The following is a 21,939-nucleotide window of genomic DNA, read 5'->3' as shown; positions in this document are numbered from 1 at the left end:
CACAGGATGATAGACAATGCACTGAATTATGACCATATCCATTAAACCATGACTGTTGCTGTCTGTGACCTGAATCAAGATGGTCATTGAAATGCAGATTAATGAATATTTTTAAACACAATTATTTTGTTTACAGAAACTTTTATCGGCAAGCACATTGTTACTATTGCTCATATAGGTTGGCGATTTGAACAACCACGGGTTACACTTTGTTTTGATGGTCCACTTTTAGACACTCTACTTACTATAAGTAACATTTCAACTACAGGTACATGACATGTATTTGCAAAGTTTCTTATATTCAGTAGAATGTCTGTCGAGGGACCAAGTGTTCCCTGTGTGACACTTCACATCTGATGTATTTTTGTTGAAATAACTGTTTCTTTTTTTTTTCTTCATTTTTTCTAATCAGTTATGTACATTAGGGTTTTATGTTACATTTGATGTTGTTAAATTAATGTTTTTTGCATTTTTTAAATTTCATGTGTTACCATGATGGTGTTTAATGTTTGTGTGAATAACACTACGCAGGTTTTATAAATTAGTATTAACTTTCTTGTGGAAGAGCTGCTTGTGATGAGCTTTGATTGATCATGTGACTCTCATCACTGCTGTGATTGGTGGTTATCAGTGTATTACAATGGTACAAAACAGATTTTAATAGTTCAATAGGATGGTAATTTCACATTATATCAGATAATAAAATACGGTTTATTACTGTAAATTTTAAGTTAAGTCTGTAAAACCAATAACGTTGCTACCGTATTTTTGACGATAAAGTTCTGGCAACCACAGCTGCCGTTTTTTTACCGTAAAAATCACGGTTTAATTTTTACAGTGAGTACTCCCCCCGTATGTAAGTGGTTAGGACTAGAAGTGTGGAGAAGGGATGCTGCTAAACTGTCAACGAATTGAGGTGAGTCTGCTGAATATATATTTACACCTCTTATCGTTGATTGCTGAGTGCTCTCCACTCGTGTTAATTATCTGAACGTGCTCCTCCCGAACTTTGTTAATAAAACATCATTTTGTAAAAAATAAAATGAAATTCTGATAGCTTGTATTGTAAATCAATGAAATCTTTTGAATACATGTTTGGATAATCAAATAAACCTAAGTTGCTTCAGTTCAGTAAGTGCTCATCTTGAAATATTACTAACAATATAAAAGTTCTTCTTACATTTACTTTAAAAATCAGTAGAGATTTCACAACAAAAGACACATGCATCATGACCTAAAGGTGGACCTAAAGGTAAAAAAAAACAACAGACAATGTAAGGTACTGTAGTATTTTGTATACAGCAGGTGTAAGACTGGAAAAACTGGAGGAGAGGGAAACTCTCTGAGAAAACAACGGAAATTAGCATCTGAACTCTCTTGCTATATTAACGTCCCAATTCGAGACACGATCACACTTGAGTTGATCACCTCCCAATTTACAGTTCTCTCCCTTCCCCATCTTGTCTCTCTTTGATGCTGAGATGACCTGAAATTCACCCAAAAATCTATGTGGTTTAATGTGAACAATTATCATACAACACTATACATGTTTGGTATCATTTGAAATGTCTCAGTGCAACTGGTACAGAGGTCTCATCCCCACAGAAGTAAACCAAAAGGTAATAAGGTTTTTAAGAGTTTAGAGATATCTTGCTTATAGAGGAGGGTGTGTCTTCCAGGCAAATTGAACCCTGCTCTAAAAAGGTGTAAACTCTGAATGCAAATTTCCATTGTTAGCACGGTTCCATTTGAAAGAAGTTTCTGCCCTGGTCTGAGTACTTAATGAAATGTCTCAAGCTCAGCGCGATTTGTAATGAGATCGGCCCGTAATGCTTAGTGTCTTTCAGACACTCAGCATTATGTATTTCCTGAGTCAGGTACATCTTTTACTCTTTATCTCTGAGCATTTGATGTTATTGAACTGATTATCTTTGAATTGATTATGTATTGGCATGATACATTTACCTGAAATTATTAACTTTAGTAGATTACGTTGTATCCATTGTTACAGCAAAGCTGCATCCAGGGTTAAGTACATACTAGATCTCAGGATAGGGAGCATGGGGCACATCTGGTGAGATTCTAGATTCCTGACTAACTGCTTGACATTAACTAAGTTGTTATGCCGTCGCATTCCTATAGGGGGCTGGATAAAAATACTACTGAGGTAATAGCAAGCGCTGGAGCGGCATTATCTTAATGTATAGCCATAACTTCTGGTTATTGTTTGGGCTTTAACTAAGTTGTTATATAGGGTACTGTAGGAGGCTACATAGGTACTTTTTAACAATAGCAAGCATGGGCGGCATTGTTAAACTGCCATAAGTTTGTGATCGTGGGCGAATTGACGGTAGCCATTGATTTCCATAGTAGGAATAAAAATACTATGGAAGTCACTGGATTCCGTGAACTGTTTGATTACCAACATTATTTATAATATCTTATTTTGTGTTCAGCAGAAGAAAGAAACTCATACAGGGTTGGAACAACATGAGGGGGAGTAAATTACGACAAAATAAAAAATTGTGGGTGAACTATCCCTTTAAGGCCCGGTTTCACATACAGAGCTTAGATTAAGCCAGGATTAAGCCTTAGTTAAATTAGGGCATTTAAGAAGCTTTTACAAATTAGCCTTAAAAAAAGAAAAAAAAAACATTACTGGTATGCATCTTGAGACAAAACAATGGCACTGATGCATTTTAAGATATGTCACTGCAAGTTGCTTTCAGCTCAAACATGCATTTTAGTCTGCGACTAGTTAAGCCTAGTCTGTGAAACCGGGAGTAAGTTGTGCAAAGTGATCCACACTAATGTTCACCAAAACAGGTCTCTGCACACACAGTAAGCATTGAGCAGTGGCACACTGCAGGTGTGATACTCTAAGCTAATGTCCTTGCTTTCTTATGTCTGCATTCATCTTCCGTCTCAGATTCCCTCCCTTCCTCTGTGCTGGGATCGTGGTGCTCCGGAGTGAGCAGAAATCTATTTCTGTCCCTGTGTATATTCCTCTCCGGCTGCTGCCATTGCCAGCAGTGTGTTGTCACGGTGATGGACATCAGCCCTCAGCCAATCAACACACACGTGTTAATGCCAAGAAACATGATCATTTTCCACTTACTTCCAATTGCTCATGTGAGAGAGGATTGTAGCAGTGCCTAACAGAAAGAAGTCAGTGTAAAATAGGACTCTTGGCAGTCATACACTGAGGATGGGAACCTGACCTGAGGGAGCTGAATGGGTTTGAATGAGGAGATCTGGCCAGGTGAGAGAGTTAGATACGATCTGAACATGATAATGTGAAGGCTTTTTATCCTGGCACATGGTTGGGATGCATGACGTATTGGACTTTGGCTGCTGTTGATGCTCTGGAGATCCAGTAAGAGAGATGTTGTGTTTATAAATATTCTTTGAGTAATTAATGTGTAAAACAACTGTTAAATACAGTAAATGTTGGCATAGTTTTGGTAACCCGAGTTGGTGTTGGTCAACAGAGCTTGTATGGGCATGTTTGGACATGCATATATTTCATCTAGACATGTTATAATTGTTTTGATCATGAGTCATATGATTTTAGTCCTGCACACTTCAATGGAAACCTGTTCATTGCCTCTTCATTCACTGTGAAATAGCACTTAGCATGTGTTGCCATGGTGATCAGAGAACACTGTTCTCAGAATAACACTGAGAAACCCAAGGCATTTATTTCAAAATCTAAAGCTTGTGACCTTCTCTAGTCTGAGAAATACTGGGAAGATGCACTGTGAGGACTGAAGACATACAATTGTGGCATTATGGAAATAGATCACCCAAAAATGAAAATCCTGACATTTTCTCCATACCTCTAAAACAAACAAACACTTTATTCAATAAATAAATAAACACAAAACGAAAGTAAAGCGGCAGCCCCTCAGGGACGACTGCCGCACACACATAAACACATCGTAAAAACCAGGCCTGGTCCTCTTTCGTACTTCACTGTCGTAATAAAGATGAATAAATACTGTTACAAATTAAATTGTCAACATTATGTTCAGTTTAGCTTTAGTTTCATTTTCATGTACTTTTAGTTTGTTTCTCTTCAGTTACCTGTTTCCTTTGTTGTAGTTTCCCGCCATTAATCAGTTTTCGTGGACTTTCATTTCACGAGCACGCCTGTCTGTATTCAGTTCATTTTCTCTGTGTATTTAAGTTCCTCTTTAGTTCACATTTATTGTCCTGTATTGTTCATGTTTTTGTGCTTGAATACTGTCTCGCATCTGTGGATTACCTGAGCTGACTTTGTTTAAATAAAAACACTTCTATTTAAATCTTCTTCGTCATCATTGGACTGAAACGTGACAGAATACCAGACCAGAACAGAAAATGGATTTTGCAGTCTACTAGCGTGAAGATTAATTTGATTAAACTGGAAACAGAAAGCTGCCCCTACACATGAGGGATGTAATGAAGCCTTTTGAGCTTTGAGAAAACCAGATTCTCCTTGAAAAAGAAAGAAGAAAAATTTGCCAACCTTTCATAGATTAATGACATTAATTCTTCTGGTGATTGTTAAATTGATCCCTTAATACAAGTAAACAATTAAGCTAAGAAGAGGAATAAATTAATGTTTGAAGTATCTATTATTCTAATGCAGTTCATTGTTTCTGTGTATTTAAGTTCCTCTTTAGTTCACATTTATTGTCCTGTATTGTTCATGTGTTTGTGCTTGAATGCTGTCTCGCATCTGTGGATTACCTGAGCTGACTTATTTAAATAAAAACAAGAAGTGTTTATCTTCTTCTTCATCATCATTGGACTGAAACGTGACAGAAATGCTCATTTTAGTTAATGCATTAAAGGCAGGGGTGGGGGTCTTGAGCCACTGCCCCTTTAATAGTGAAAGCGAAAGTGCCCTTTTTGCATGTATTGCGGTGCCCCGCGGAACGCAATTTTGCCCTTGCCCCAGGAGAGGTCTGTGCACGCCTCTGCCAACGTGTGTTCACACAACAACGCCTGCTCTCGCGTCAACTCAACACGCATGGGTTGTGGTTCTCTCGTAAACGCGTTGGAGATTAATAGTTTGTAAATTGGTAAATTATGTTTTTTTGGGTGCAAACAAAGCACTGGTGTCACTTCATAAAACTGAGGTTAAACCACAGGAGTCACGTGGATAATGTCTTTACTACCTTTCTGGGGCTTGAAAGTGGTAGTTGCATAGACTGTCAACGGAGGAACAGAAAGCTCTCAGATTTCACTGAAAAGATCTTCATTTGTGTTTCAAAGATGAATCTGAGATGAGATGAGTAAGATGAGTCTTACGGGTGAGTATACAGAATTAAAATTTTTGGGTGAACTATCTCTTTAAGTTAACTAATGTTTACCAGTGGTTTTATTGTTGCCAGCTATTGTATGGCTTCAGATGTGGACTGCTTTAAAGGAGTTTCCCCGTTTTGGAGCTTTGTTTCTATGAAAAAGAACTGTGTGAATATAACTTTTTGTACAGGTTTGGAACAAAATGGAAATAAATAAATAATGATACAATTTTCTTTTTTGGCTAAACAATTCCTTTAAAGATCTATTTCTAGAGTACCGCAGTGTACTGTTACTGGATTAAAACCATTAAAAAAATGTGCTTTATATCAAACCAAGCACATTTTAGGTTACCAGGTGAACGATGTATGGATTCTGCAGATCCTCATCTGTCCTGTGTGCTGTGAGGGGGTGTAGTGAGCATGTGATGTCACAGGTGCACGAGGGTTACTTGAGGATGCCTGTTAGCCTATTGAATATCCACTTATGTGAGACAAAGAACATGAAGTGCAGCAGAAATAGCTGTTTTTGTTGCCATGGGAACATTCCTCATTTCTGCACAACACATGCGTGGTGAGTGACATTTACAGTATAATTTCCAGATCAAGGCCATTTGCATATGGCACACTTTTAGTGCAACCATCTTTCATCTTTGTGCACACACTTGATGAAAATGATGATTAATGTTAAAATATTAGATCTTTAAATATGTAAACATGGCATGCAGAGTAAGACATTTTAATAAATGTACTGTACATGTATGTTTCTGGGAGAACGCATTTTAAAGCTTGTTATATGTTATTTATATGTGTTTGTATACGTACGCTACTGTTCAGAAGTTTGAGGTCAGTAAGATTTTTCTTTAACAAAATAAATACTTTCATTCAGCGAGGTTGCATTACATTGATCAAAAGTGACTTTTATTGTGACAAAATATTGTGACTCTTTTCAACACTGAAGACTGTAGTAATAATGCTGAAAATTGAACTTTGCATCACAGGAATATATATATAGCCTATATATATATATATATATATAGAGAGAGAGAGAGAGAGAGAGAGAAGGCACTGCAGCTTTCTATATTCTCCATTAAGTATAATGTGGAACTGCCCTGAAATGGCTGATCCTCCACAAGCATTGAAGGTCAAGTCTCTCGTCTCTCTATAAATATGATGGTCTGTCCCAGCGGGTCCTCCTGCTCGGCTTTTCCACACGAGTCTGCTGACCAGCGGAAATCTGCACATTTGCATGTGATTTGATAGTGTGCAAACGTTCCTCCTCCAATGGCTGGTCGTGTCACAATGATGAATTACTGCATACTGTGAAAATAACTAAACTGTTGTTCAGGACTGCTTCTGTACTATTAATGCTTCACATAAACTGGACGTAAACACAGCTTTCCTGACTCAGCAAAAAAATATTCAAGAATAGAGTAGTAGTTGTCCATTCAAAACTTGTTGCACTATTGCTTGGGTGTTATGCTGTTTCTAAAGTGCTCTCAGTTTTTAGCATGTTGACAGTGGTTGCTAAGTTATATTGTGGGTGGTTGCTTGCTTGCCCAAATCTGATACTTTAGCTCGGTTCCCTTCTTCAATGCAAGTCTATGAGATTTGTTTGCCCTGTTTTGTTGTTGTTGTTGTTGTTGTTTGTTCACAAATGACAATTATACACTGCAATATCTGATTTTCTTACTCAGTATTTTGTCTTGTTTTCCAGTACAAATATCTAAACATTCTTATATCAAGATTATTAAGAAGCAAAATAACATACGATATTAAGTTACATTTTCTGAAAAAAAACATCAAAATGAAGTGAGTTTAAAGGAACACTCCACCGTTTTTTGAAATAGGGCTTATTCACCTTCTTTCCTACATTTAGATAGGTGGGCAAATGCATTTTTGTCTCAGTGCATGCATTGTTTTAGTTTGACAGGGTCGGCCCTAGCTTAGCTTAGCATAATGAATGGAATCCTTTGTTGCCAGCTAGCATGTCATGAGTAAAAGTAATATATAAAATAAAAAAAACCCACCTAATTACTTCTTGTGGCCTGCGTTTTCACAACAAGTACAAATAGTGATGCAGATTAACACTAGGCGATTTCCTATGCAGATATTGACTTGGGACTATATTAGGGGGACACAGGCGAAGCACTGCTACTTGGGTGCAGAGATATCACGCCCAAGTAGCAGTGCTTCGCCTGTGCTTCCCCCTAATATAGTGCTTAATATATAAGTCAATATCTGCCTAGGAAATCGCCTAGTGTTAATCTGCATCACTATTTGTACTCGTTGTGAATACGCAGGCCACAAGAAGTAATTAGTTTTTTTTTTTTTTTTTTTATATCACTTTTACTCAGGACATGCTAGCTGGCAACAAAGGATTCCATTCATTATGCTAAGCTAAGCTAGCGCTGACCCTGTCAAACTAAAACAATGCATGCACTGAGACAAAAATGCATTTGCCCACCTATCTAAATGTAGGAAAGAAGGTGAATAAGCCCTATTTCAAAAAACGGTGGAGTGTTCCTTTAAGTTTAAAACAAGAAAAAATCTGCCAGTGGGGTCAGAAAAATCATTAAAAAAAAATCATTTAAAGGGAAAACAAGTTTATTTCCCTCACCACACGGGAAGATAGGCTACTTGTTCCTTTTTTAAGCTCAATTTTGATATTTTTTTAAAGAAAACAAGACTATCTTATGTCACATTTTTGAAAACGATACCGTTATCGTCTTCACTAAAAAAAGGTGAATTTGTGAAAACGGTTCATGCATATTACGTGTTCAGTCTATAGGCGTGTAGTTTTTCTTTACAAAGTGACATCGCCAACAACTGACCATTTAGTCGTTTTCGCGGATCCGTGTGAACAGCGATCATTTTGACAATGTTGTTGTCTTTACGAGACAACCTTTCTGTTTCTAGTACATTGTTGTCGTGTAAACTTATGGGTAACATTTTTCAGTGTAAGTCATTTATCAAGACTCTTGAGAAATCATTCATGTCCGGAGAACGCATGAGTGAAAATTAGTTGCTTGCCAAAATGCAATAGTAAGGGTTTGATCAAATCACTAGCTCTGAGTATAAGCAATAGTAATAGTGATGCTTGCTTTTGTAATACTGGCAGGCTACAATGTTACTTAATAGACTGAGACTACAACTCACTGACGGTATCTGTAGTGTATCATGTTATCCTGACCCCCTCCGCTCCTCTAATGCAGTGCAGTTGTCTTCCCCCGCTGTAACTTAAGATGATGGTCACGGCAGGTCAAGTATTTTTAGCTGTGTAAATTGTATTGTGTTGAAAGGTCAAGGTTAAACGCCAATTGAGAGGTAGTGAGGATTTACTACCCTGAACAAGGGCTTACTTTCAGTTACTTGTTTACTTTAAATTGTATTAAAATGTCATACAAAAACTATCCACATTTGCTTCCACGACTTGATTTTGGATAAAAAGCGGTGTTGAGAAAGTTAGGTGGTTGAAAGGAAATTCATGATGTCATGGTGACTGAGAGGAATTCATGATGTCAGCATAAAAGGAATGTTCAGAGCTGGAGCAATTTAGAGTGTAACAGTTGGGTTCCGAAAGTAAAAGTCCCATTCATTTTCTCCATAGTGGTATTGATTTTTAATGATAACCCTAGTGAAAAATAAATATACTAAAATGAATTTGAAATACATTTATTTTATGCTAAGTATACTACAAATACATGTACATATGTAATTTAAATATCCTGCAATTGTACTTTTGGTACTAAATTAGTATACTAAAAATCTGATAAATTGGGTCAACTAATTTTGTACCTAATTCACTTTAGTTATCCAGAAATAGTGCTGAAGTCCAACTAAAGATATACTTAAGTATATTTGATTGTGGTAAAATGGAACTATTGCAAGTATACTTTAGGTGCACTTTAAATATCTAGTATTTAAAGAGTGATACAGAGATCATACTATCCCAACTAATAGTGATATTAAAACACATTTTAGGCTTAATATTAATAAATGTGCATTGTGCAATAAAGATGTACTCCAAATAAAGTTTATAATATTTATATCATTAAGTCTCAACTAGTCATAAGTCAGTAAATATGTTAATGGATTTTGTACATAGTATGAAATAAATGTATTTTATTCATTTTGGTATAGTTTTTTTTTTTTTTTTTTTTTTTACTAGGGAACATGTTATGATATACATTTAAATAATAATTAATAATATTATATACAATAATTATTTATTATATACAATTATACATTTAAAGAGCTACCGTGAGATAAGTTTATGGTATATGCTTTTGTTGAAACAATCAGCCCACTTTATTTCAAATCTTTTTTATAAATAATCATATATAGCTTAATTCCTGATGAAAAACAACATTACCAGTGTTTCTGCAAATAAATCTTTGAGCCAATCAGAGAATCGAAACAAACAAAACGTCAGAAGAACCGCCCACTCTGAATGTCAATCTCCAGCGCTCTAAAATTGCTTAAATATTTATGTATGTATGTATGTATGTATGTGTGTGTGCGTGTGTATGTGTTACATAATAAACCTAAAATACATTGTTTAAATCAAACGTTTTTAAGTTTTCAGTTTTTAATTCTTTTAAAAATACTTGATGAATGTAGATGCCAGCCGAACTTGGCCCCGCTCACAACATTTTTAGGTCGGGAAGTTCTATTATACAATATTCTGACTAGAATCTGAGTATGACGACGTCAGGCTATGATGAATGGAAAATTAATGGAAAAATACTTCCGGAACCAAGGCACCTGAAAAAGTGGATGGACACTGTTGCACTATTCCATTTTGATGAAACATTATGAATGCAAATGTGGTTTTGAAATCATGTGCATCAATAAATAAAGTAAAATAAAACCAGGAGCATTTATATTAAAAGAGCAAATGGCAGTTAGGTTTTCGTTTTGACTTTAAGACGGTGCTGCTGATCATTTATCACACTCATGAGCTACATGGCTAATGATAGCTGGCTTTGCAACTATCAGGACTTTCAGTTCCAGTTGTCCATGTGTTCGGAATAGCGTACTATCTCTGCCATAGTTACTGTATATTGCAGAAATAGTAAGAGTATGCAATTCTATACACAGCTTGAATCTTTTATCTCAGTGCAATTTAGGTTTTGTTTTATTCAAAACCTTTCTGCTTTCAGTCCCTTTTCAAAAGCAGTAAGACAGCAGCATGGCCATTCACTTCTCCTTTGCGCTGATGCAAAAGTGGCTCAAATGTGGGCCGTTGCATAACCCTTCACAGGGTCCCTTTTCTATTTTTGTTCCTGGATACGCGTCTCAGTGAGGTATTTTCTGTGGTGACTCGCTTACATCTGTAGGTCTTCTAATGTACTCTTATTGAGCAAGACATGGATGACTGTTGAGACTTATTCCTGGCACATTTGTCTTTTTTTGAAGGTGATGTACAGCAATACGGGAAGCAGGAATTATGAGAACATCTGCATTTGACTGGAGACATTGGACAAGGCTGAATTTGGACTCCAGGTTTGTAGGTTGATGGCAATCAGTGTGTTACATGTCTTACTGGGGCTCAAAAGCAGGTGACTCGTCAAAGTCGGTCCTTGACTGCTCTGCTTTTTTGAAGTACGATAAGCTCTTCTATGTGCCTGTTATAGTTTTAAGATGCAACACAGCTGTATTTCATGAGATGCCAGGCATTCCGCTGGGTAGTGATGCCATGGGGGGGCTGATATGACGTAATGGCATTCTCTGGAGTCTGGTTATATTTTCCCGCCTCTGGCTTTGATATGTTCCTCTGGTTGTTGTTGTTGTAGTGTGGATGCATTAATGCAGATGCATGTGTGATCATCTAAAGGATGATCGAAGGTCAAACTTAGATACTTCCAGTATTATGGTCACTATTACAGATGAGTTTCGATGTTTTTCTTAAAGGATAAATTCACATCGTGTTACTTTGACAGATTTAATGCGATCATTGCCCCAAGTCTTAGTGCTAAATTCTGTGGCACCATTGACACTTGTCAGCCCAGTTTTTAAAGGTGCATTTAGCCTCTGACAGGTTTATCCACCATATTCCTCCTTCATTGTGTTGAGGACAATGCAGGATTGAGATTGACCTTGAAAAAAGCACATCTGATCGCTGTGTTTTGTCATTCCTACATCCACTCTCTTCTCTGCTCGCTATCATCAGACAGACAGGCTGTTTAGATACTAACTCGACCCGTGGGAAACATTTGACTTCATTGTGGACCATGTCAAAGTTCGGTTTTAGGTTTTATAGCCTGGCAGAGCTTGATATTTCTTCTCTAATGGCTTTAGAGTTTGAATGTCCTAATTAAGAGGTTTGAACCAGATAACCTTATGTAACCTCATTATACACACTCTGATGTATGCAGATGGTAATTATATTTGCACGTCTTCTCAAATTGTGTAGGCAGAGGTGGTATAAGTTGCAATATTATTGTTTTATATCCTGTTCATATTGTGGCACTACCTGTTGACTTATTTGAGCAGTACATTTTTAACTTTAATATAATGGAATTTGGTCAGACATTTGTCTTGCTTTGCAAAATAGAGGTATATACATTCACTAGTCTTTAAAATGTCTTTACTGTAAATGTCTTTACTGTGAAGGGTCAATCTAATGCATTTTTGCTGAATAAAAGTATGCATTTCTTTCAAAAACATTTACTGACCCCAAACTTTTTTAAAGGTAATGTATATAATTGAGTTATTGTTATTCATTCATATTTCAGGATTAGCCAGATTTCTTTTTAGATTTCGTTGAATAGCAACAACATTCCAAATAGAGATTATACGTCCTTATTATCCTTGCACAGCCGTGTACTTGTTGTACTTGTAGTTTTGGTCAATTCTCTAATGGAGGAATTCCTGACCTTACAGTTTGAGACGACCTTCGCATCAATCACAAACCCCAGAAAGACACAGAGATGGTGCTGGCACACTGCCTTCAGAAACACTCTACTCAGGGCATGGTGAGTTTATGGGCCATTTTGGCTTGAAGATGGCTTTTGTACTTGTTTCATGAATAAGTAACATTTCATTATACTACTCAAGTTATACTTCACTATACAGTAATTGAAATGTTTTTAATTTGTTTGCTGATAACATGTGTTTTACTGTTTGCAGACAATTTGGATGTGGTGCCCAGGCCTAAATGTATATAGAGATGGAGACCATTTTTAAACAACTTGACTGAACTATGCTCTTGAACATATGAAAAGGATTATTTCATCATTTTTGAAAATGATGCTGGTGGACTGACTGCTGTACAATCATAGGGAGCTGTTTAAAGCACTGAAGGATTAAACTTCCAAGTTAAGTGAGAAACTTTAATCGAAGCAAGAAGATGTCCGTTGTCACAAAACCAAGGGCAATGTAGCAACTGTAGTTAGCAAATCCTTATAATGGAGGCTACTAAAACCTCAGGTGAAACGGAACGTTCCAAACAGATTATCAGTTTCAAAGATGAAGAAAAACACTTGCCATCCGAGATGACCCAAAGAGGCCAATCCTCTGGCTCAGAGGACAAAATAAGACTTGTGGAGCAACCCCAGACCCCAGCTGTAAATCCATCTCCTGGTATGGAGTCACAGGTCATTGCTTCAGGAAATATTCTTACCTCAAAATCTAGAGAACAGTGTCACATCCAGCTCAGGAGGAAGAACGTTCCTCTCCCAAACAAACGATATCTTCAGTCGGAATATGAGCTGCTGTCAGAGGGCCTTCACAAAAAGGAGCAGAAGTCTGTTAAGACTGGGAAGTACGTGTGCCAGTATTGTGGGAGAGCATGTGCCAAACCCAGCGTACTAAAGAAGCACATCCGTTCTCATACTGGCGAACGACCGTTTCCGTGCATTCCTTGCGGTTTCTCATTTAAAACTAAGAGCAACCTCTACAAACACAGAAAATCTCACACCCATGCAGTGAAAGCAGGATTGATTTCATTTTCAGAACAAGACAGCAAGCATATGGATGAGGAGTTGACTGTGGCAGAGGGCGAGATGCGTTTTGATGCTGAACAGAGCAGTGACACCGATGAAGAAGTTGTGGAGGACTTGTCCTTGGATACAACAAGCCATATCAAAGACACAGAGGGTTTTGTGCAAGAAAAAGGAGGGAAACAGGCAAAAAGGGAAACCATGTGCTCTGCTCAGTCTTCAGTCAAAAAGGAAACAGGGTCATCAGGAAAAGTATCTTTATGGCAGTTCCGGGAAATGTCGGCACCTGCGGCTATTGCTCAGGTGGACCAAATGATTGAATTCTCCTCCATCAAGCAAAGACTGGCACTTCGGCTTTCGGAGAAGAAAAGTCAAGACTCTGATCAGTCTCTTTCCCTGCCCAGTTCATACAGTAAAGGCAGCACTGATTCAGGATACTTCTCACGTTCTGAGAGTGCAGAGCACCAGTTCAACCAGTCGAGCGCGAATGCCAAATCATATCAAGAAATTATGTTTGGGAAATGTTATAGACCAACGACCAGGCCAAAGCAATCAATCACTGTACAAACTTGCATGACAGACGTAAATGAAGCCACATCTAGCTTCATGATAACATTGAACAAAGGCATGATCCCTGGTGACACAGACTCCTCCATTCACAGAAGCAAAAAAGACCTAGTTCGATCAATAAAAATTGATTCAGAGTCCTTCCAAGAGGAAGATTACCAAGAATGTCAAAACCCTAGCTCTGACTTTCTGGAAACGGCATCAGAGAGTAGTGTATTCTTGCGCAGTAATTCTCTTCCAACATCATCTAATTCGAATCTAAATGCACCAGAAGGGCTAAGAAGCAGTAATTCATTTGATGAAAGATTGACAGGTGCTGATGTCACCTACAGGGGTGCAATGGGTATGAGAAGACTAATGCGGCAAGCTGCGTTTGAGCACTCTGCTAACGAAGGACATGCAGAATCAGACTGCTACGCTCATCTGGCTTGTAGCCTAAAATCAGACTTGAAAATTCACAGCATAGATGATTCCAAAATGGGTGCAGAAAACTGTCAAGAAGCTGATCTGTGTTCCATATCTCCAAGTTATTTATCTGAAAATTCTACAAGGAAACGAAGAAAAGACAAAAATGTCATGGAGGAAGAAGACTTTCATATCCAAGTCAAGCCTTCTGGACACTCAGAGGAACTTGAAACAAAGCAAACTACTTTAGACACTGCCTTTTCTGACACTGAGAGAAGGGCTGGCAGTAATGTTATATCTGTCATTCAGCACACAAATTCATTAAACAAACAAAACTCGTCAGAAAAGTCAAGTGACGCTAGATCACATCCCTTAGACAAAATTGCCACCTACAAATTCATGGAAAAGGAGCATAGCATGGAGGGTCACAGAACAGAAGGAGTAGACTGGCAATGGGGAAGCAGCGGTTTTCTACACCAGAAACTCCACATGCCTAAACAGCCACCATCTCAGCCCAGTATCCAAGTTCCTGAGATTAGAGTAACTGTGGAGCCTGACAGACCAGAAAAAGTTCAGGATGTAGGGGTCAAGCAGAAGGAAAAACACACTGAAGAGTTCCAGTGGCCACAGAGGAGTGAAACCCTGTCACAGTTTCCAATGGAAAAACTACCACCCAAAAAGAAACGCTTGAGATTAGCAGAGTTGGAATGTTCTTCTGGAGAATCTAGTTTTGAATCTGCTTGCACAAGTCTCTCCAGAAGCCCGAGTCAAGATAGCAATTTATCTCACTGCTCAAGTTTTTCCCAGTCCCTTGACAGAGAGGAGACCCTTAACCTTGTGTGCCAGGCCAACCCAGATGAGTTTAATAAGCCTTTGGAATTCTTATCTGTGCCAGGTAGTTCACAAAGTCATCACAGAGAGATGAGACGTTCTGCTTCAGAGCAGGCACCCTATAAATTACCCTCAGAGGTTCCAGAATTTCGAAGCAAGTCTTTTGATTATGGCAGTCTTTCTCCTTCATCTACATCTAGGCAGGAGGAGGTTAAAGAGCGTAGAAGGGCCTTCTTGGTTAGGCAGGCATCATTAAGTGGTGAACCCGAGATGCAAGGTGGTACAGTCTCAGATGAAATGAGCAAGAGAACAACCTCACCAAGCAAACCATTTATACCAGAGGAATCCATTGAGAAAATGAAGTACTCTTTGATTTCCGGTAGTCCATTTCCACAGCACAAACAATATAGCTCAGTGCAAGCTTCATCTCAATATGCTAAACCAAATGTTTGCAATGTTCAAGACATGGATAGCATAATGCTTCTAATCAAGAAAGAACCTGAAGAATCCAATGCATCTGAATCTTATATTAACTTAAGAAAACCCCAGGAAGATTGTTCTCAGAGTTTAGGCAATGTTTTGTCAACGATAGCAGTGCTTTCACACGCTCACCAAGCATTAGCAAGTCAAAGCACATCCAGCTTGTTAGTTCCTGTCAGAATTCAGATGCAAGTACCATCTTACGGAAACATAACGTACACTAGCATATCTCAAATTCTGGATTCTCAAACAAACAATCCTATATCGTGCATAGAACACAAAACTTCCTCCTGTCAAAATCTTGCCATTGTCCTGCCACAAAATATCCTAGGTTGTGATCTATCTCCAGTGTCAGGGCACCCAAGGCGACTACTGCAAAGCTCACAGGCATCACCAGCAAAACTTAATACAGGCATACCTCTATCATTAACCTCCAAAACCATCTCTACTACAGAGGCCCCCAGTGGTGGAGCAAACAAGCGCATGCTCTCACCTGCAAGTAGCATTGAACTCTTTATTGAAGCGAAACAGCAAAAACGAGTCAAAGATGAGAACATTTATGGCCAGATTGTTGAAGAGCTTAGTGCTGTCGAGTTAGGAAATCTTGAAGGTGAAAAAGAAAGTCCCAAGAAAGGTTTCAAATCAGGAAGCACCCCTGAATTGTGTGAGCCCACTGAGGTAGTAGATATGGATGAGGCCAGCCAAGACTTTTACAGCAATCCAAAGTTACACTCTTCTGCCATAATTCCTCAAGACGCTGCTATGATGGAGCGTAAACCAACACCTGAACACACGATGGCTAGTTATCATTCTGGAATAGGTGCAATGCCCTCTGCAATCACTGGTGCTTTACTTTTCTCCAAGTTTCCAGGTCTTCACACTACTACTTGTGTGAGCTGGTGCTATCTCAACTCCACTAAGCCAAATAGCACTCAAACAGTTGCACATTTCTCTGAGTATGCCTCGTGGTTTGTGAGATGCCATAACCCTAACCCACCCGATCTTAGCACTGGGATGGTTCTTGCTCTTCTCCGATCCAAACAGGGGAGGCAGAATACTATTTATTCAATCGCTACCATGCATCAGCCTGGAGTACTTGTGACCTCCACCCCTTGGAGACCGAAGCAAGAACAAGTATGTTGCCCGTTGTTGGTTTTTGCTGATTTGCCACTTGCTACTATGCTATATTTACCTTTACGATGATCCGATATGTGTTTAGCCATCTGTTCCAAAGAGTCTTCTGTGGTATTGCAGGTAACTCCGGACTACAGAGAGGAAGATACAAAACAGGACGTGAGGATAAGAGACATAAGCCAGAGGTGCAAATCTTTACGAGAGGATGTTGCATCTACCATACGGCAAATAGAACCAGTCCGTGTGAAGATATTTGAAGGAGGGTATGGATATGTACTTTGATAATGCTAATGTTGATGCGTGACTGTAGAAATGCCCCCTAATAAAAGTGTTCTCTTTTTTTTTATTTTATTTTTTTTATCAGGTACAAGTCCAATGAGGAATATGTGTATGTGAGGGGTCGTGGTCGGGGAAAGTATATATGTGAAGAGTGTGGCATTCGTTGTAAGAAGCCAAGCATGCTCAAGAAACACATTCGAACGCACACAGATGTGAGACCCTATATGTGCAAGTGCTGCAACTTTGCTTTTAAAACTAAAGGTTGGTTTTACCATATTCTTATTCAAGGATGACTGCAAAAGTTTGGGATAGAAAAATAACCCCTGTCTTTTTTTCAGGGAATCTCACCAAGCATATGAAGTCAAAAGCTCACATGAAAAAATGCCTTGAACTAGGAGTTTCACCCACAGCCATGGATAATACAGAGGATGCTGGTAGGAACTTTACTTCAGTAATGCTGGGTAGTAGTATCACTAATAGCAAAGCTTTTTAGCTGCATTTGTTAGTAGCAAGGTGTTAGCATCACTATAAATGTGGAACATTTCCATAGTTTTTTTTTAATAAGTAGTTGATTCTCATTGACAAAAATGACAAAAACTACTTTTTCATGCATTTGTAAAGGATAGCTTACAGCCTAGCTTAGTTAATTTTTCTGTAGAATAGTTGCTAGCTTTCAGTAGCAAATCTCCAAATCTGTTTTCTTATAAGGGCCTTAATTCTAACATGATGCTAATTATGAACACCCCTAAATGTCAGAAAATGTGCTTATTGAAATTTTTTTGCTCTTGCTGCTTGTGTAGATGACACCCAGAAGTCCTCTGGCATAATGCCATTGGAAACAACCATTAAACATCAGTTCTCAGATGTGGAAGACTCTGATGGTGTTGATGACGATGAACCAGACGATGATGAAGATGATGAATGTGATGGTGATTCTACACCAAAAACGCTGTCCAGAAGCACAAGTCCTCAGTCCTATGCAGTCAACAAGCCATGTCTGTCTGGTTGTGTCCCTAAACATTTTGACCCAAGCCGCAATCTACTGAAGGAACAGCTTGAAGTTTCCTCTCAGAGTATTGAGGATGATCTGACCTTTGAGCAGTCAAGCAGCTCCTTTGAGTCTTGCCCACCTCAGCTGCTGTCGCCTTGTTGGGATTCACCTCGCCAGAGGTACATATCCCCAAGAGGAGATCTCTCGCCACAACGTCACCTGTTGTCATGCCGTGATTCGTCTCCTTTAAGGGCCATTTCTCCAAGGAGAGATCTGAGCATCAGAGGGGACTTTTCACCAATCCGGCAGCTGTCACCTGTAAGACCTACAGGTTCGGACCCACCGGGGCAGCGAGCACAGTCTCCGCTGGGTCGACATAAAGGGGTGCTCAGGGCCGTGTCTCCACGGAGAGGGTCTTATCAGCATAGGACCCTCATGGATCCAGGAAGGAGTGTGAGATTTCAAGCTCCTCCCCTTAGACCAATCATCGGAATGCACTCAGATGTGGGAATGGTATGCTTTTACATTTACGCATTTGGCAGACACTTTTATCCAAAGTGACTTGTATTGCATTCAAGGTACACATTTTTAATAGTAATTGCTTTCCCTGGGAATTGAACCCATGATCTTGGCATTGCTAATGCCATGCTCTACTGATGGAAAGATTGCCTTTTTATACATTTTGGAGACAAACGTGTACCTTGTAATTTGTAAAATAATACAATGTACCTTATAATTTGTATAACTGTTAACTAATAATTTTTTTTGTATCTGAAATATTCGTGAGGTCTAAAAACCATTGAGTACACCTCTTAACTGTTTTTGTAATGTAGCATTTCTACAGTTTTCAGCCTTAACGCCACAGTTCACACAAAACATTTTAATTCAGTCATTGTTTACTGACCCTCATGTCGTTCCTAACTCTTATGCAGTTTTCCTCTGAAACATATGTGGGAAACAAATAGCCTTTTTTGGTCCTTTTTGACAGCTTGAGCTGTCTTTGTGTAGATTGAAAGATGCATGAAGATCCTTCAAAATAATGGCAGAAATTTTGGGTGAAATATTGCTATAAGGCCAGGTTCAGTGCAACTAAATGACATAACAGTATGAAATACTTTAAAACAAATGTTCATACCAAAACTACACCAAGTCTGATGCCTGTATTTCATTTTCTGAAAATAGCTTACAGACCTGAATGAACTGGTCAGCACCATGAACAACGTTCTCCTCTCTTCTTTTTCAGGATCAAGGGGATACTCCTCAGAATCTATATGTTCCTGTTGGCCTATGCAGCAGTAGGGATCTGTCCACAACCCTGCTGCCAGACATCTTCAGCCATTTGCCTTTGCACTCTCAAGGACAGGTGCCAACACCTGTTCCGATGATCCCTATTGGGGGGATAAGAATGCCCTCCACGTCAATATCTGGTGCTGCTGGGGAGAGAAATACGCTCCCATCAATTCCACAGGGGAAAATATTAGAAACGGCTAGTTCTGGCCGGACCTCAGCCCCTGTCCTAGATCCTGGAGTGGCCTACAGTGGAGAAATAGCAACCTCTTCCACTGGCCTTCATAGCAAAGATGATAAAAAGGAGGAGAGCGTCTACATCTGTGCAAAAGCTATTGCATCCCTCAGAATCACATCTGAAGATGCCGTCGATAAACCACCTAAAAGCTGACTTTGTAAGCATTGTATAATCGCATTCAAAAGTAAAACTAAATCCAAGCTCAGACCAGAAACATACTTTATGCAAGTATTCAAACATAGTGAATGGTTGCGTTGAACATACCTTACGTGCGTTCTTGTGTTGCACTGGCGGTTCTTCTGTACTCAAGGGGCGATAGAGTTACCTTTAAGTGTCTGTGCCATTAAACTGGATGTGTTATTATTCAGGTAGCTGCTGTAAACAAGCCAAGTTTAACAAACTTTAACTAACTTGCTCAGCTAAATTCTCAATAGTTGACCTGAATGACTCAATGACTCATAGCGCCACCATGCAGCATTATACATTGCAGTCTGACACATTTCAGAAGGTAAAAATGCACAAAATCATTTTGTGTAACTTGTGTGTAGAGTGTGTTTTGGGCCTTGGAGTCTGACCAAGATTATTTGGAGTTTTGGTAACGTGGGCAGAATCAAATAATATGCACAACATCTCGCATTTTCATTCATTTCAATGCACATGCCATATTCTCTATACCTGCCATACCAATTTGAACTATAAATGTGTATAAGCTTCGAATTTACAACAATACATGCAAAAAGAAATATTAGATCAGTATTTCATGAAAACTATTTAAATTGCAGATCTGCATCTCACAGGACAATTTAAACAATTCCTACAGGAAGTGCATCAAGTCCCAAGTATAATACAAAGCACTGATCGCAATTCTAACTGACATCGTCTCCATTGACTTATGCTTGTGCCTTTTAAGAAGATGGTTGGATATCCCTCAAAGAGAGAAAGTCATTCGATGTACCCTATTTATGCACTTAACAATAGTGGTGGTCATAAAGGTTAACTAAAATGAGATATCGTGGTTGCTTTTTGAGATTGCACTTACAGTATTACGTACAGTATGTTAAAGTTTGCATATTGCATTAAGCTGTGCTATGACATTGCCTTGTATGCTGTTGTATATTTTTGCTGGCACCTTTATAACTTAACTGCATTATGAGCGTTCAAGATTATGAACCTAAAAGTGTTGATGATAAATTCTTTAAAAAGCCCTTTTGTTTAAACCCTCTCCACCGTATAGTATTTTTCTAAATGTATCATACCTCGTTTCCTTTAAACTTTAGATTTTTCTGCACTTAAGCAAAGAAATGTCATTACAAGGCATTTTTAATATAGATCTGCATATTATTATATAAAAAGTGGTAATTATTGTGCATTAAGATGACTATTTGAAGCACTTTCTAGGTAGCTGATAGACTGAATGCCGTGTCATCAATATTGGAGCTTTTTTAAATCTTTTTTTTTTTCATTGAATTAATCTTGACACAACATTCCAGTCACTGTTAAGTCAATTATATGTGCACATACAGTACATGCATACATATTTACATGTTTATATACACACGTACATATTTACAAACACAAACACACACACATAATCGCTATCATGTACTGTAATTACTTTTGAAGCGTGTCTTGTGTAGAAGTAAACAAAAATGAAATGGTATATTTGAAGGGATAGTTGCTTTTTTCAGGTTTTTCTTGTCATCAGATGAATGGGTTTGTCTGGTGAGTTTGTCTGACTGTTTGAATGTATGAATTTTTAACCTAAGTCATTTTAAATGTCTTTAAAGAAGGTATAAGTGCTATCTCATATTAAACATATTGATATCATATGAAGTAGCAGTCAGTTTATGGTATTTATATTAATAGTCTGAGTATTTAAAAATGCTGAGATGGTACATTTAAACTGAGTTTATACTGAAGGAACTTTCATGTCATGTTTACAGTAATACATATTAACGATTTTGAGGTATCTAGTTTCAGTTTATGGCATTTTAGAAGTTACAACTGTTATTTATCTTTGGACTGGTACATGGTCTTCGTTTATAGAAGTTTATGAATGTTTCTTTTGTTTTGCCCATAAAGGCAGCTGATTTCTTCTTATTTAAATGTTTGTTTTTGTTTTACTCTGATTACAAGATGTCCTTTAGAAAAAAAAATGGAAAAAAAAGAAAATTAAAGTTCTATCATAAAAAATTGTTGACGATGTTCTTACCTCAAAATGCAATATTCGTATTAATTATAATAAACAAATCAGATGAATAAGGAAATTAAATTTCATCTTCAATTTCAGTTTCAGAATAAGTTTTTGCTTCTTTACCATGTAAAGTACTTTAGCACATTACCATGCTTCTTTTAGCATTATTTTGCTTGGTAACTCTTTACAATAAGGTCTCATTTGTTAACATTCACCAACATGAACAATGAGCAACACATTTATTACAGTTATAATTCCCCTTTGTACAAATACAACTTTTGGTTTTAACAATGTATTAG

At 38.1% G+C, this 21,939-nt stretch overlaps 1 protein-coding gene across 3 annotated transcripts; it reads left to right on the top strand.

The window, feature by feature from the left end:
• Positions 1–3,130: 3,130 nt before the first annotated feature.
• Positions 3,131–21,625, top strand: hivep2b (HIVEP zinc finger 2b). 3 transcript variants are annotated; one of them, XM_084392861.1, is made up of 9 exons: positions 3,131–3,262; positions 10,710–10,796; positions 12,177–12,268; positions 12,423–16,651; positions 16,772–16,914; positions 17,016–17,191; positions 17,269–17,364; positions 17,731–18,434; positions 19,165–21,625. In XM_084392861.1, the coding sequence occupies exons 4-9, from the start codon at positions 12,701–12,703 to the stop codon at positions 19,597–19,599; spliced, it is 5,505 nt and encodes a 1,834-aa protein (XP_084248987.1). In that variant the 5' UTR covers positions 3,131–3,262; positions 10,710–10,796; positions 12,177–12,268; positions 12,423–12,700; the 3' UTR covers positions 19,600–21,625. The 3 variants fall into 3 exon arrangements, with proteins under 3 accessions (XP_084248987.1, XP_084248988.1, XP_084248986.1); XM_084392862.1 differs by lacking the exon at positions 10,710–10,796; XM_084392860.1 differs by lacking the exon at positions 3,131–3,262 and having other exon boundaries at positions 10,629–10,796.
• Positions 21,626–21,939: the final 314 nt, after the last annotated feature.

Source organism: Rutilus rutilus, assembly GCF_951802725.1.
Source record: "Rutilus rutilus genome assembly, chromosome: 21".
NCBI lineage: Eukaryota > Metazoa > Chordata > Actinopteri > Cypriniformes > Leuciscidae > Rutilus > Rutilus rutilus.
This window is presented reverse-complemented; position numbering and strand designations above follow the sequence as displayed.

Coding starts and splice junctions, on each gene's coding strand:
- hivep2b (XM_084392862.1), top strand. CDS start 12,701: ATGGAGGCTACTAAAACCTCAGGTGAAACGGAACGTTCCAAACAGATT. Junction 17,365..17,730: donor GGATAATACAGAGGATGCTG/GTAGGAACTTTA, acceptor CTGCTTGTGTAG/ATGACACCCAGAAGTCCTCT. Junction 18,435..19,164: donor TGCACTCAGATGTGGGAATG/GTATGCTTTTAC, acceptor CTTCTTTTTCAG/GATCAAGGGGATACTCCTCA.